We start from the raw sequence: 17,064 nt of genomic DNA, 5'->3' as shown, positions 1-17,064 counted from the left end.
TCTGTCAGATTACCATATAAAGTGTGTTCCATGTCTTGGACCGGATGAGTGGCCACACTCCAAATCTGACTTAGACTGGACCCATGCCTGTTCATCGCGTGCCCCCACCAAGAGCACGGTCCGACAGCACTGGTCGTTGGGGTCGCAGGTAACGGTTTGTGGGCATGCGGAACTGCAGGAACAAGTACAGTCCATGCTTGAGCTAAGGTCTGCGGGAACAACAATTCCTGGCGCACACTCCCGGCTTACCACTCTATATACAGGAACACAACAACAGACTAAAAACATTTGCATGGACGGATGGAGAGCTCGTTTGCAACGGCGGGAGTACGTGAGATGTGCACATTAGCAACAGAAATGAACGCAAGTTCCGCCCCTGCTTTTTACAATGAGGGCATGGTGCGTGCTCCCGGCAAGTGCCGAACGCTCGTTGACAATTTCCAAACCAACCACCGGTGTACTAACTAACAGATGTCAAACGAGTAAATCATGGAAAACATCTGGTGCGAATGACAGAAACATTCTGAGAGCTTTTGGGAGAGTCTCAAAGACTGTTTAGTGACATCAACAACAATCTCCAAAGGGCAGAAGATTAAGGTAATGAACAAAAGTAAAGTCTACACACACACACACGCACACACACACACACACACACACAACAACATACATATACTGTACACATTTACAATAACAAAAAAGAAAAAAAATAGACAGAGAAGGAATTTGCCAAAAGGGGCAGAGACAACCTTCAGAAATGTTAAATATAAACTAATTAACCTTCACCATGATCTCCTCATGATCCGTATCCTACAAGTGGAGATAATGTCATTTTTGGCTTGGCCTTGTTTTGATGGCCCCACTCATCGATAATCAGTGATAATGTAACGCATGATGGCAGCGGCAACATTTTGTCTTCCTATTGAAGAAAAGACACCAGTCGAACTCTGATTGTGAGGTCCCTCATAATGTAGCATGATGAAGAAAAACACTCCTCACTGCACTTTAATCTATTTTTAAGTTGTTGTCTTAGAATAGTTTTGCTCACTCAGATTGTTGTCATTCATGCTCCGCAGTATATAAAAATAATACCATCTTCATTTTTTTAAATCACATTCACAAGTTAATATCTTGAATAAAAACTGAAATGTTCCCATCTCATACACAAATGCTCACAATTTTTTAAGCAAATGCAGGTAAACTTTTCAAGATGATGGTTGCGCTGATTCAGAATCGTTTTTTTTTTCTCTAGCACTTCACGCTTTTCATAATAACAATGTTGCAATAATATGTTATATTGTAATATATGTTAGTAATATTTATAAATTAAGGTTTAGGTTCAGCAACAGGTGGATTTTTTTTCTCCTGAAAGGTCGGTCATAGCTATAAATTACAAGGCATGGTAAAATTCATCTTGCACAGGCTTTTATCACTCAAACTTCAAAACAAAAAATGACAATATTGTAATCCCTCATTTTTCACAGTTAATGAGTACCACAAAAGGTGAAATCTACGAGGTAAGATTATAGATTTCGTCCCATTGTTCATTTTTGTTCTGTTCTTGTGTTCATGCTGACACCCACCGTCTCTGTTTTATGTGAGCATGTGTAAACCAAGGGATGGAGGGACCGTTTACCACAAAGTTGCTCATCATTGCTTTGGTCCTAACGGAGTAAAATCTCTCCACCTTTTACAGGGGTCCTTTTAATGAATCATTTCTCCTGAGATAGGACAATACCATGCAGACATGAGACATAACGTAGATCTAGGAAAGCATCTGCTTGTTTGATTGATTCATCTCTTGCCTCACAGAAGTTACCGCCGATCCTGAATATGTCAGTCCCGTGTTATTTTGTGCATATAATTTCCGTAGCAACCACAAAGATCTGTATCATGTGGTACCAATCTTACGAGGCCGTAGATGCTCCCAGTTGGATCTGTGTCGACTTTGGTGTCATCATTGTGACCCTGCCATATCTGGTGTGGAAGAAAAAAAAACATCAAAAGGTCATCATGTGTTAATCATTGACGTCAACGTATAAGCACAAAGGCATTTATGCATATCAGAAAAATAAATACATTCAGTGGCATGAATTGTTGATCCAAGACCCTTCATGAAATGTGATTTTGCATTCAACACAAATGAGTCAGCCCTGCTCATGAATCTGAGATCTGCATGGTGAGCCCATCTTTGTCATTTCCAGCAGTTAGATTCGATGATCATGAAGCATGGCTTGTCTTTTAGTTCCAAGAACAACTTGTTATAGCAGAAAAAAAGACTTATAAATGTAGATTCAAGCACCCAGTTGTATAGCTGTGGTGTTACGACGTTTGGCTTGTTATATCAGAGGTCGCCACATCAAGTCGCTTGCGTGATTATTTGTGCGTTTTTTTTTTTTTTTTGGAGGTGGTGCGGGGCACAGTTTCCTTTTTCACTCATTCATTCATGACATATTGTCGCACAAGGTGGCCCGGTGGTCCAGTGGTTAGCGCATCAACCTCACAGTGCCGAGGTACCGGGTTCGATCCCACCTCCGCCCTCCCTGTGTGGACTTTGAATCTTCTCCCGGGCCTGCGTGGGTTTTCTCCGGGTACTCCGGTTTCCTTCCACATTACAAAAACATCCACGGCAGGCCGATTGAACACTCTAAATTGTTATAAGGTCTGAGTGTGAGCGCGAATGATTGTTCGTCTCTGTGTGCCCTGCTATTGGCTGGCAACCAGTTCAGGGTGCCCCCCGCCTACTGCCCAAAGACTCCAGGCTCCAGCACCCCCCTCGCAACCCTTGTGAGTATAAGCGAATTAGAAAATGGATGGATGGATTGTCCCACAAAACATTTGACATCTGTGAACCAATCGTTGTAACTTGTGTCTATTTGTCAGTGTGTCCACACTGAAGTTGATTTTTTTCAAATTCATGTTGCACCCCACTAAAAGTCTAGCAAAACTTAATTTTTGATTTTCGAGAATGTAGTTCACGAAAATTCATGATGAGTCCAATCATCGTCATAATATTCTGAAGTGCGTTGGAGTATTTTTTTGTTTGTTTGTTTGTTTGTTGAGTAATGTCTAAAAAGATTGGTTTTCAAATGGACTGTAATTCTAATCTCCAAATGAGTTGGAATTGTTCACGTGTTACAAAGCCAGGAAACTTCAGACAAACATGACCCTAACTCAGTGTCCAGATGGCAGCATGCCGTTGAGTACACTCGCAGAGTGAACATGCTTTGTGTGATTACATTCAACCATTTTGTTTCATAATCCTCCAGTAGATCATTGTGACACATACATTGTGCTGCGGTCCAGGCATGTGCTGGAAGCTAACTAACCACCAATTATTCAACCATAATCACAAGATCTCCCTGTGGATTTGTACGAAAGAGGAATGGTTTGAGATTTGACTTGCACATTTATTTCTCACTCAATATACAACTTTGGAAACTTATAATAAACTTGAATAGTGAAGATTAGCTTTTGGCAAACGATTCCACTCAGTCGTTCACAAGTGCTGGAGTTCATTGGATGAGGCACCGTATCATTCATTAGGACTTGAGCTTTGGGACTGGAAGGTTGAGCTTGATGTTGGAGAGATGTTTGTCTGCTTCTCAACTACTGTTGAGGTTGCCCTCCAGGAAGGCATCAAACTCACTCAGATCAGCTCAGGGGCTCAGCCCCGTTTATGCACCCCATGACTCTGACATCTTGCCATGAAAACGGGCATGAGAGGGCCTTGAGAACCTCAAACTTTGGCCAGCGTAAAAATAATTCAAGGTTGTATTCTATGCTACACTTGACTGTGGTACCCAAATTTTCATGTAGCTGTCAATCGCAATGCTCTTGGCTCAATGGCCTTATTGTTACTCTTGAGTTGGCATAATTTCCTAGGCAACAGTGTCAACAAAATACTATGTCCACATTAACATTCTGTTACCAAAAAAATAAAGAAATAAAAATCGCACAACAATGATGCTCTCCCTTGGTAGGATTCTCCTTTTATTAAAAGTGAGTGCAATGTCTGGCTCAATTCCTGGGCTAAAAGCCACCACATGTGGCAGTTTGTCTTTTTCTTTTTCTGTGTCGCAAAAGTTGGAGAAGTCAGAGAGAGGCAAAACAGCTTTGTATTTTTCATTCTTCTTGTCTTACGTGTTCAATTGGTGTTAGTGATGTTTTCTTGTTTTTCATTGCTCGAGTCAGAGCTGCGATGACTTAGACGTAGTCGCCGTTTGAAGTTTGAGGAGAGACACTGTTATGACGTCCGTCTCGAAGGTCAAGTTGAGACACAAGCGTGATAACGTGCACGGAGAATAGGGAGGGCCGACGGGGTTAAAGGAGAGAAAAGTGTTGAAATAACAAAACAATCCTCACATATGGTGCTGAGGCACAGCATAGACTTCCAGTAAGTGCACTACCAAACAATTTGGACCGTAATTGAGTTCAGTCCAGTCCTTCTCAACGACTCACTAAGACTGAAACTAATACTAAGAATGTAAAGCAGGCTTTTAAGTTGACTGCAACTTAAAAGGTTTCCCTTTCATACCAGGCATCTTACAAAGCGGCTCAAACTTGAAGGTACTTTATTCTAATGCGTGTGCTGCCTTAGGGGATTATATGGTAGTCCTCCACCCCGAGGCTTAACCATAACTTCCACCACCTGGTAGTTTACACCACTTTGCCACTTTCCCTGTGATCAAGCCCACAGGGAAGGCGATCTTAGAAATTATGTCACTTCCACTCACCCAAAAGGAAGTGGAGACAGTCTCAAATAAAGTGAATTCAGGCTTTGATTAAGAATGTTATTGTAAAAAAATCTGCCTTCAAACACTGAGCAGCGATTGCAGTGCAGGGAAACATAGAAGGTCTTGACCAGGGCTTCCCGCATGCTCTCTGACCCGCAGGGAAAAAAAAACATTGCCTAAAACCTCAGAACATTAATATGTAAATCTTTAATACTAGTTCAAAACCACTCAAGATTTAGTGTATATTGAAGCCAGCCACTATGTGTTTTCCTTTTTGTTTTCTGTCAGTCCCCACCACTTTTTCCCTTTCTGGCATTGTGCCCCTTGTTCTGTGACTGAAGCAAGTGCAAGTTGTGTTGGCAGCAACACTAACAGAGCGTTCACTTGGGTGGAATGGCAGCCTCGTAGCCTCCAGAGGTGGAGGCTTTTAGATCTAGCATGTGTATTTCTTGATTCGGCTCCTGAGTTGTGACTATCACTTCATGACAACACCGCATTATTTGACACAGGCTCTCATCATGTCACGTGCAGAGTAAAATGTGGGCAGTCACTGAATGACCTTCTGATAGCACACACGTGCGCTGTGCAGGAGTGACCTGCTCAGTATCGATAAACTACGATAATACAGTATGTGCTTTGCTATGCTGCAAATCAAGAAAAATGACGCTTTCTGGCTAAAATCACATCATTCCGCTGTCTGAAATGAAAATTTTAGAAATACAAGTTTGTCAAAGACAGCCAGCAGAAATCACGTCAATTTTTTACAGTCCATTTTTTAAAACTGTTTTTAGTGTTTTTGTGCATGCAAATACTTGTTGTGTTTTCTGCTTTCTCTTTTTCATAATTTTTGCTGCTGTAAATTTCTAGTTTCTCCATTGTGAGACAAATACGGGTTTTCTTCTTCTATTGCAGTGGTTCTGAACCTTGTTCGAGGTACTGAACCCAACCAGTTTATATGCACATTCACTGAACCCTTCATTAGAGAATATATATATATATATATATACAGTATATATACTGTATATTTTTTTGTCCAAATTCAAGACATGAAAAATGCAATTATTAAAAACCGAAAAAAGTAAACACAAGTAGGATGAGTATAAACTATACGTTTTATAATTGTGCACAAAATGAACCTGCCAGTGATGGCTAAGCGGGCATGTCATAATTGACCTGTTGAGTCGGGTATGTTGTTAACCTCCATGACAGATCCCCTGAACCCCTGAGACTGATTCACCGAACCACTAGGGTTCGATCGAATCCAGGTTAAGAACCAGTGCTCTATTGCATTCATAAATGCGATACAGAGAGAAAATATCATTGGAATTGCAATTTCAATAGATGCGAGACTTGCTGAGGTGATATTGAAAAGCAGTGTCTATGTTATAGTAACGTGATCGAACAAAGTGTGTTTTCATTCAATATTTTCCTGTAAACCACTTTTTGATAGTGCCTGCTAAAATGCATGGCTTTGATCAGACGGCGACAGAAACGGTACAGTTGGTGTACTTACCACTTGGGTACATCTTTACAATCTCATTGTATTAAAAATGATTCCCTCGCAAAGGGAATCGTCCCGTTTTGACAGGCAACTATGCATTTCCAGCTGTAGTGAATAACATCACTGAATGATAGAAAGAGGTTTTGATGGGCTCGCTGTTAAGTCTGCAAACACAGTATTGAGTTGACATCCTCATCAATATTGCCGTATTGTGACCCACGGTTCAAGGAATTGTATCGAAGACAGTTGGAAAATGTTATCCAATGTCAATTTGCTCACCATCTGCTTATTGTCCTCCCGCCGCTGTGTGTTTACAGTAATGCACACATGCTGGTGTGCTCCAGCTTGAAGTGACGGACATGAAGCTAAAATGGTTGAGGGCCAAACTGTCTCTCTCCTGTTTCGACGTGTGCAGAACAGACTTGTCCGTATCCATCACAAATGCAGCCACAATTAGCTTCCACATCAGCTGTTTTCCACCACTCGGTTTATTGTGTATGCGTCCTTCTATTTTTATACAGCAGCAGGCCTGTTCTGCACCAGTAAACAGGAACTTTGTATTTGTCCCCCTACTAAATTCTTTTAAACAAAGAATCCTGTTGTTTGTGTGCCTTTTGCTTAGCAATAAATAAAGAGCTAGGCGACTACCCTCTGATGTTAAGTGTGCCTCTGTCTTTGTTTTCATGTGTTTTCATCTCTGTTCCATGCTGCAGCTGCTCCACATCTGCATCGAAGGCTGGGGTAACTGGCGCTGGTCTGAGGCTTTCAGTGTGGACAATGTGGGGACCCTGCTCAGGACCATTGAGTACAAAGGCCGCACCGCCTCACTCATCATCAAGGTGGTGCAGCTTAATGGTGTCCAGAAACAGGTACGGTACACGTCGGGATTCCTATACAGCAGGTGTCACCAACATTTTTGAGGGTGAGAGCAACTTCATGTGTACCGATTGTGTGAAGGGCTACCAAATTGATACACGTCTGAAATAACATGTTTGTCCAAAATACCTTCAATAATATGAGGATGTGTTATTTTTAATACTTGATGATTTAAATTGTCAGACTTTGATCGTGTTTCGAAATGTCTCACAGTACTGCCAATGTTTGCATTTTTAAATCATAATTTCTACTAGCAAATCACAATGTCCAGGCACTGGCGGGCTACTCAAGTGGTCTTCACGGGCTACCTGGTGCCCGCGGGCACCATGTTGGTGACCACTGCTATACAGTGAAAAGAACGTGACAAAGGACTATTGTTCTTAACACTCCCCCCCCCCCCCCCCCCACACACACACACCCTCTTGATTTATGACCTGTATTTAGAAGTTAAAAAAAGATTTGGTTAGACAATCTGTCGATTAAAAATAAATCTACATTGTTAATGTAGTTTGTAGTGAATATGTACTTTTTAATACAAGTAAAATGACGTTAAATACGCAGCATAGAGTCTGAAAAAGGTTCCCTTCAAGAATACAGCTCCATCCATACAACTATTGTTCTGACCTTCTAAACGAGACCATCTGAAACATGAACGGAGCTCCGATTTAGAAATATTTGCATAGCATAGCATTCATATTTCAATACAAAATCGAACATGAAATGGTAATGAGAAAACAAAATGCAGGGAAATGCTATGCAATGTTATATGTAACAACGGCCTTTTTTATTTTTATAGCAGACTATACTGTTCCTTTGCCTTACATTTAGAACTCTTAATATCACTGAGTGTCAAGGAGGCTGTTTATTTTTTATCATTGGTCTTGGTTGTCTGTGCTACTGAGTTGACCTTTTTATTTTTGATTTGTACCAATAGAAGAAACATGGAATATCGTGTGCCCACTTTGTCCACATCACAGGCAATCACAAACCAGGAACCATCTGTATTTGCATTTTTGCACCTACAGTCATGTTTCCACAAATATAAAACAGAATCACTGGATTTTGAAAAAGGAAACATGTCATCAAACTGTAGTGATGACACATACACATGTTGACAGTGTCATTGACCCAACATCTTTCCCTCTTGTCCTCCAGACAGAACCGAGTAGTCGCTGACAATTAGCATAATCCGGCAGGCTGCATCCATTTTTTTTTCCATTGGCTCAAATGCCGTTCCAATACAACTCACAACAGTCAACCTCAGCGGGAGTCTCTTATTCACAATAATCCTCCACCATCAATTGTATCATAGAAGTTTCCCCACTTCTCTTTAAGACACTATGTAGGTCAGAGCAGGGTATTAAATGGCATGTGGTGCCTGTTAACAGACTCTAACCGACCCTTGTAAAGTCCACATAAAATCGAAAAAAATAATGGTAATAATCTTGTGGCCCCTTAAAAAAATGACCACCCCTGATTGATCTACACTGTGTCATCATTTTCCCCACAAAGGCAAATTATATCTTTTTCACTGACACAGGGATTACAGTCAATTTAAGTTTGAAATGATTGGCCATGACAGGCTAGAGGCGAGGTGTATACCCGATTTGCCAGGCAAATACCTTGCCAGCCAATCGCAGGGCGCATGTAAACAAACAACTCATGTTTTTGGAATGCGCGAGGAAGCCGCAGTACCCCGAGAAAACCCAGGCAAGCACGGGGAGAATGTGCAAACTGCAAACAGGAAGGCCAGTTTGAACCCCCCCAAGCCCCCCTCCTACTTTATGGGTTGACAGTGTCAGAAAGATATTTTTTGTATTACCGGTTCACAAGGTAGGTGGGGGGGGGGGGTACATTTTACTCTCCATTTTGGGGGGCGGCAGAATTATGATTAAAAAAGGCCACAACAACAAAAAACTTGGCTGCAGGTTGATTCTGGAGCACCTCTTGAGAATGTCTTCAGGTGATTATTTGCGTATAATTCTGGACATGATTTGCAGAAGGTGGTTATCAATCAAGGTGTACGAGTTGATACTGATCCAAATTGGGATCTTTCAGCCTCACAGGGTCTACCTGTGCTGCAGCAATCTTGCCATTATTTGCACCTGTTTTTCCCTCTGCAGGTGATCATCTGTGGACGGCAGGTCATGTGCAGCTATCTAACTGAGGATATTGAGCTGCGGTTGGTGCAGCACTATGTTGGTCCTGATGCTCAGACGGTCGTCAGAGAACACTATGAGTGCCTGGAGGCAGGGACGAAGTTGCCTTCCTATATTCTGGAAGATGCAGAACTGACAGAGTTGTGTGTGAGGGCCCGAGGAGATGACGACTGGTCCCAGGATGTGCAGCTCGAGAGAAAGGACAAGGGCACCAGCAGCTCTGTTGTACAGGTAAACTGGCTTAACTGCTGGAATTTGAAAGTCATCATGAGAAGGGAACCTTGAAGGTTCAACCTCAGATTAGTTCAGACTTTGAAACAAGTAGCAAAAAAGGTCGATTTGAAGTCGAAAAGTTCTTTCAAAATCTTGCCATCATTTTTACCATATGGCTTTTAATAGTGAAATAATCTCCGTTCTCAGTCTTGCACTCTTGAATAAATTCAGACAGGTCCTTATTTTGGGCTTGGAGTCACAAAAAAGCCACACGGGAAGAGAAAAAAAAACATGCCCTTGGATAGTCTTAACCGAGTTCCAGTGAAATTGAGTGCCGCATTATATTCCGTCTATTTTGTTCCTATAAATACACCAGTACTTTCATGTTTAATCTTGAAACAAATGTTGCCACCAGTCTTCTTTCTTTTCATCCTTACCAAAGTCCAGCCGTAACTGAATTGGCTGTTTGAAAGCAAGTTCCAAGTAACTGCCGATTTAAACATTTTACCTGACTCTACAATAGTTCGTAACTAAGGTAGTACCCTCAAAGGTCCTTTTGTCTGCTTCACCATAAGCTTTCGTGCCCTGGAGACACACCAGAAGCCCTTTGGCCTCGAAAAACGTCTCAAATTCCCCTACGGCAAACTTACATTTTGATTGGACCATCAGGCGCAGAAATCGACACCTACCGTTACCTGGTACATACTGTCTATAATCAAATTGCATTGATTAGTTGACTGCTCCATTCATGACGATGAAAGAATGTGCAAAGCAGGCAAACGGATAACCACCAGTATCATATCTTCATCTTTACGCGCAGATTTTGCTCTTGCGTTGGACCACCAACTGCGGGAATAAAGCTTCTGGGTGGCCGCTGTGGCACATCACTTGAGAACAAACCAACATCGTCCCCAGCAAAATGTGTTCCATTTTTGTAGTCTGTTACACAAAGATGTCAAGAGGCCGAAAATACAGTTTATGCTCACTCATAACATCACTCACTCTAAACAGAAAACATTAGCTGATATGTGGGTACGAGCAGATGCTTCAAAGACACTTTCACGCCACCGAATGAGCACCAGATGATCTTTGCCTCACTGACATTGCCAATCTGATTCCGAGTTAACTTGTTCACAGCGTAGTCTTTGTCTTTCTATTGTTTGGATATTTTATATGTCTCTTCCTGCTCTGACTCCACGCCAGCCTTTGCTGCTATCGCCTCTGTACAAATCATATATTCATTCAGCATTCCGTACTGTCAAGTATGAATGTTTGCTTTAGCGCTTTTTTTTTTGGCTCTTTTGCCCACACGCTGACTACCTTGTTGTACTTAACTCCCTTATTTTTTGCTTCATCCTCTGGCAACCTGCTCCTGTTCCATTTCCATTCTTCGTCCCACATACTGTATTTTCCAAGTCTCTACTGTCTAATTTTTGGCTGTTAAGCACTGATGATCTTTCCCGTGGATTGACTCTGTTCATTCCAACAAGTTTCGTATCATTTTGTACTCCTGTTCTGTCTATCGATTCACTAATGAAAGTTGAATTTCTTAACCACTGTGCGTCGGCATCCCAATGTTCAGATTGTGTGGGTTACGGACACACTCATATTTTGCTCATCCAAGAAACGAAGTACGGCAATCTATAACTGATGTCTGCTGAGTCCAATACACTCGAGACTAGAATAGAGTTTGACCCACTAAAAAGATGTTGCTTTCTTTCAGGTTCCATGTTCTGGTTGTTCTTTGCTCTTTGTCTGGTGTAATCTCATCACGATTGAGCCAGATTCCCACATGCAGCAAAGAGTGGTGAGTGTCCTAGATTCCTACTTCAATTGTTTTGTTTTTCGACATTGTGATGGAAAATTGAGTGGCTATCTCATATCTTAATGTGATTGTCCAAAAGTGTGTGTATTGTCATTCAGCCTTTTATAAACTTCTTTCAGAGGCGCAATCCAGTTTCTGTATGCGCAATCAGATAATCAAAACCACAAACACGCAACCAGTGACCTAATGTCGTGGCTTTCCTGACTGTGGCTCTCGCTGTCAAATATTATTATTATTTTATGTCCATTACTGGCGGCATTAAAAATGCAGCCATCATTTTACAGTAATAGAATACAATACAATGAAAAGTTAACATTGTGAACAACCTTTGCACATATTACCTAAAACAAAAGATATTTGCATTTCTCTTCACGATTCTAATCAGTATTGTATTAGTTATATTACATGCTGGGTTTTTCTAATTCGCAATGCATGAATCTGTCTTGATGAGAATCGTTTTCTATTGCTTAAAGTTGTGGGGCTGTTTGTGTCTATTTCTATTTTTATCCTATTCTTAGCGCTTTGTGAAAGCAAGTCAAGTAAGACAGTCATTGCATAACCAGCATTTTTTTTACTGTGAATATGCCAGTAAACCAACTGCAAAACAACTGCTTAAGTGGCTGATATCTGTTTCAGTCAGCCCTGTCCGGGGAGACTTTTCCTTGAATTAAAAGTATATATACAGTACATACAGTATATAGTTTGAATAATGCACAGTACTGTCTCCATATTGATTTCCTCATTCAGGTTGTTTTTAGTCCACTGTTTGTCATGAGGAGCCACTTGCCAGACCCAGTAATCATCCACATGGAGAAGCGAAGTCTTGGACTGAAAGAGAGCCAGCTGGTTCTCGGACAAGGCCACCAGGAGCCCCTGTTCAACACTGAAGCAGACCTCACACATCACCTCACTTTTCAGGCCAGGTAAACAGTATAACTTCTAAATACTAATGGATAAAACCCATACAGCATCAACCTTCATAATTTTAGACACGGCGATAGAGACGTTCATCTTGTTCCTTATCATTGAGGCAGATCAGTAGTGTTTTGAACGGTCATCATTCATTCATTCATTAGCCGTAATTGAAATGTTGTTGCAAAGGACAGTCTGACTCTTTTTCTGGCTTGTTATATGCTTCGATCTAGTGCAGTTGGGAGAGACACTTGAGATTTTGTCCCCCACCCGCATTTTAGTTTCTGTTAGCCAACATTAGCTCACAATCCAGGGAGATCCAATCACCATTTCAGGGAAGGAAGTGAGCTTTGCAGCAGAAACCCAACCTCAATTCCAACATGTCAGGTCTCACCATAATTGCCCCTAATTTACATTGAGGCGCTAACAGAGAGCAGGTTTTTGGTCCCACTTTGGCTCTGTGTGTGTTTTAGTGGAAGATAGGATGGACAGTAAGTATCCGCTCGTATTCATGTGGATATCCAGGACCTGTCTGTGGTAGAACAGGGCAGTTAATTATGTACGAGTAAGCGTCAGGTGAGGTGTGACCGTCATCGCTTCAGCGTGGACGGTCACCACTGTCTGGCACACTCACTAAGTTTCTTTGTGGCTGTGGTTGTGCGTGTGCGTGTGTGTGCGAAAGCGTGTGTGTGTGTGTGTGTGTGTGTGTGTGTGTGTGTGTGCGCGCGCGCAAAGTGCATGTTTGGCCACTTGCTCAAAACATCCTGTAAGACACTGTTTACAGTTTACCATTGAAGGTTCTTCTGGAATGAAATATTTGCATCAGCATGTGCCCTAAAATAATTGACCATGTATCTGTAATTCACCTGAAGGAAACATAGTGTGTAATAACATCGCTGGATAACATCATCATCGTACCTCGTGTGTCATGTCACGCATGTATAAATGTCAGTTGCTTTGACTTTCGGTAACATTGGTGTTTATGCGTCAGTGTGGGTGGCCCCTTGGGAAATTACTACCAGATGTATACAGTGTATGGTAGCTACTCCTACCGTATTTGTCATCTGTGCATGAATAAACAGTCGTGTTTTGAGAAGGAACCGAGGGAAGTTCATTCTTATGCTAGCAACTATGGTAGCAACTGATTGAGTGTAATTGACTCCCCTGAGAAAGTTTTGTTGAGGGTTTGGAGTTGATATCTGGTCACAAGTTTGTTTTGATTAGAGCTGCCTTAAAAGAACCGCAGTAATAGTGAGTGGACGATCCGAGGTATATTTAGCTGCCGCCGTGTTGCAGATAAGTCTAACAAAGATTCAAGAAACATTTCAGTGTCATGTCCTTCTGAGTTGCAACCATAAGGATCCGTGCATTTACAGTGTCCCCTGAATAAACCATGTCTCACCACACGCTGCCATTCTCCTTGCCCTGGTAGCCCAACTCAATCCATGCCTCATCCCTTTCCAGACTCACAAATACACTCGACAGAAACCTCAAGTGGGAATGTACCTTTGCGCGTGCACACACACACGTGCACGTATGTAAAACTCATGGATGGATTCAATTTTCAGTGTTTGGTGGTCAACGGTTCATCTTCCCTTCCTGTAATTACACATAGTTGCGGGTTATAATGGAGAGTGCTGCGGGTGCAACACAAGAGAGACAGACAGGTCTTAAACATAACCACCATGTCCTGATCAGGTCATCTAGGCAACCACAATAGAAAACCGAGGCTTACAGTCTGAAGTCTCTTCAAGTTTAACCCCCCCAGGAAGTGTTTTGAATGAAAAGCTTCCTGTCAACACCTTGTCCTTCTCATCATTCTTGTCCCAGATCTGTAAAACTTTAACCCTTCATTTCTTTTTTCTGAGCAGAATGGATGCAATTCATTAACAACCGTAATTCTTTCTTTACCCAATACGATCACTGCCGGTCTACATGTGCTTCGTGGACTTGGAGCGTGTACTTTGTACCCCAGGGGATCTTGTGGAGGGTGCTCCAGGAGTATGGGGTATCAAATACCCTAATACGGGCAGGTTGATTCATGCACGACCTGTGACACACTTTGGTGCCGCATTGCCCACAGTTAGTCGGATTCGTTTCTAGTGAAGTTTGGAAGTTTGGACTTCGCCAAACACAATCTGTGACAAAGGGCAGTCCCTTTGTCACAGATTGCGTTTTATACTCCAAAGCGCCTGATAGTGCGGAAAATATGGTCTTTTTTTTAACCTGGATTAAAAAGAATTTACATTGTATTGGTATGTTTTTAATCCTTATTCCTTCATATGATTCACCCTATAATACACTGTATAATAAAGGATATATGCAAATCATGGTAATTTATTATACACAGAGTACAAGTACAGAGAAAAACAACGCCTGCTGTATAAGGGTGTATTTATGGGAGTCGTGTTATTCGTGGGAAAATACAGTATGTATTCCGTTCAGATTTGTCTGTGAGTAGTTTCAACTTTCATTGAACCTTCTGTTTGAATTTAGTGTACACTTAATGGACAAACTCTTGTGTGCTTAGGTCATATCGGCTGACTGTGGGTGCCAGCTTGCTAGAAGAACTTGTAGACCTCAATTCATGTTTTTGTTGTCATTTTCAGTGAGGATAAGGACACTTCCCACTGTGCCGTGCCCATCTCCACAAGCCTCATCAAACAGATACTGGACAAGAATGGCGATGAGGACAACCTGGAGCGCATCCTTGGTGATTTTTATGGTCAAAAAGCATTCACTGAGTCATCATGGCCCTATGTCTCCAAAGACACTGACAGGTATGCCAACTTAATATCTCCCTCTTCAGTGCCGTATTGACATCTTAGTTACCTGGTTATGCAGCAATACAATGCATACAAAAAAAATGTTGATGAATTAGTTTTACACTTCAACAGCTTCACTATCATCAGACAAACATTCAATTGAAAAACTGGTGAAATTTACTGTATATGTATAAAATAACCTATGAATGGTGAACAGTGGTTGTCATGTTACACTTGGTGACATTTGAGGATCACTTGGACCCCACAAATTTTAGTTTGCAAAATATGAAATACCTGCAGCTGAACTGAGCGCCCTTCAAATCTTGCTGACTCACTCACAATACTACGCTGAAGAAAAAGAAATCCATCTATTTCATTGACTGAAACATAGCTTACTCAGTCATTGTAGAATAATCAAAAACCGGTGGTGTTGTTTTTCATGTTACCAGTGTATTTTACAGTGAACCCATTGAACTGCCAGTTCAACTTACTAAACCCGTTGCGGTGGAAGTATACAATAAATGACAGAAGGATAACATGCGAAGCTGTAACGGCATTTTTTTTCCGCCGAGCGTGGCATTCGATTAAACAGTGTTGTTTTGCAATGCCGTTTTGCCAGTTTATTGGTAACAAGTGTTTTGCAAAGTGACACATTTGAATGGTATAAAGGGCTCTTAATTACATGGGCGTGTTGGCATGTCACGAAAAGGAAGTGGTCGCGGCAGCTGTAAAGTACGTTCACATAAACAACAGCACAAATCTCAGTAAGATTGTTTATATTATCTCTGCCGTATGTAGTCAATATTGTAAGCAGTGAAATCTAGTGATTAATTGCAAAGGGAAAAAATATTGATGCTGAAAATGGCGTTTGGAACATGTGCTTATTCATGGCATTGTAATTCTTTGATTATTTTTTTCTTTCTCCTCATGGGGCCCTGCAGTGATCCACAAGCCAAACATTTAGCTGACCTCCACTGCAAGGCCATTGTATCAATTAAACCCGCACATGCAAAAAAGACACTACTGTATAAAATAAAGGTCAATCACGCTGGAAGTATGGAGCTAACTTTAGCGGAAAAGACTTGGTACTTTTTCTTAGGGCTCTTTACGATTCACAGGACTGTGATTACTGTGAAATGCCTGTTTGATGTGTGTTTCCCATGTTTGTCATCTACTGTGTACCTGTTTGCATCTCAAAATTTGTATAGTAACTTTCTCTGTTGGCGTACCATTTGTCAATCGTGTCAGCGTGGTAACGGGCTGTGTGATAATTGTCTGTTTCGTCACACCCCACTTGAATGACTGCTTGAGGCGGTCGTGCTACTCATCTTAAAAAGTGTAAAACGTAGCAAGTGGACAGGGGAACTGTCCCCTTTAGTTTTGGTAATGACATTAATTGTTTCGTTCATAAATTAAACTGACAGTGACATTTGTTAATCGAAGCTGCATTACACAGCGTTGTGTTTGTCTCTTATGTGTTTGTCCTTGTTGTTTTTGTGTCTGTGGGGAGAAGTCAAAGAGTCATGGCGCTGCGGCTTACCCAATTCAGAACTGTATTGGCACGCTTGTGTCATCTGGCTAAGCTCACTGCAGAGAACAAGCCATTAATGTTGCCAGTATTACAGGTTCCCTTAAAGTCACTCATGCTGAAACCACGCGTATCCATTTATGAGTACGTGGAACAATATTAATACCCACATGTTCCTTGTCTTTCCCGGATCACTGTCTGCTTCTATTTATCGAATTATGTCTAACTACTCATTAGCTGCAGTAGTAAAATGAAATTGATGTGGCTGGAGTGAATTGAAATGCTGTACTTCCACTACTGCCTCTAACAGGTCAGTATCAGAGCCCCTTGCCCAGTGGGATAGTCCCATGCAAGTAAAGTTATCGTGCTGGAAATCGGGCCTGAGCACCTTGCTGGTGGAGTTGCTGCCTTGGGCCCTGTTGGCTAATCACTCCCAGTGGGATCTTTGGCTTTTTGAGGGAGAGACCATTGTGCTCCAGATACCAGCCGGCAAGGTTATAGTCCCACCCAACTTCAAGGTACACAGGCATCCGCAGTATGCACTTTTTAGTT

At 41.7% G+C, this 17,064-nt stretch overlaps 1 protein-coding gene across 4 annotated transcripts in view; it reads left to right on the top strand.

The window, feature by feature from the left end:
- LOC127601436 (intermembrane lipid transfer protein VPS13B-like) overlaps positions 1 to 17,064 on the top strand; it is a 344,543-nt gene that overhangs the window by 300,867 nt on the left and 26,612 nt on the right. For all 4 annotated transcript variants that reach the window (XM_052066676.1, XM_052066675.1, XM_052066677.1 and 1 more), the window contains 6 exons: positions 6,948 to 7,103; positions 9,234 to 9,500; positions 11,206 to 11,289; positions 12,055 to 12,230; positions 14,829 to 14,999; positions 16,823 to 17,030. In XM_052066676.1, the coding sequence (XP_051922636.1) occupies positions 6,948 to 7,103; positions 9,234 to 9,500; positions 11,206 to 11,289; positions 12,055 to 12,230; positions 14,829 to 14,999; positions 16,823 to 17,030 (1,062 nt within the window). The remainder of the gene's footprint in view (positions 1 to 6,947; positions 7,104 to 9,233; positions 9,501 to 11,205; positions 11,290 to 12,054; positions 12,231 to 14,828; positions 15,000 to 16,822; positions 17,031 to 17,064) is intronic.

This window comes from Hippocampus zosterae, chromosome 5 (assembly GCF_025434085.1).
Source record: "Hippocampus zosterae strain Florida chromosome 5, ASM2543408v3, whole genome shotgun sequence".
NCBI classification, from domain to species: domain Eukaryota; kingdom Metazoa; phylum Chordata; class Actinopteri; order Syngnathiformes; family Syngnathidae; genus Hippocampus; species Hippocampus zosterae.
The sequence above is the reverse complement of the archived record's forward strand: the minus strand, read 5'-3'. Positions and strand labels throughout refer to the sequence as shown.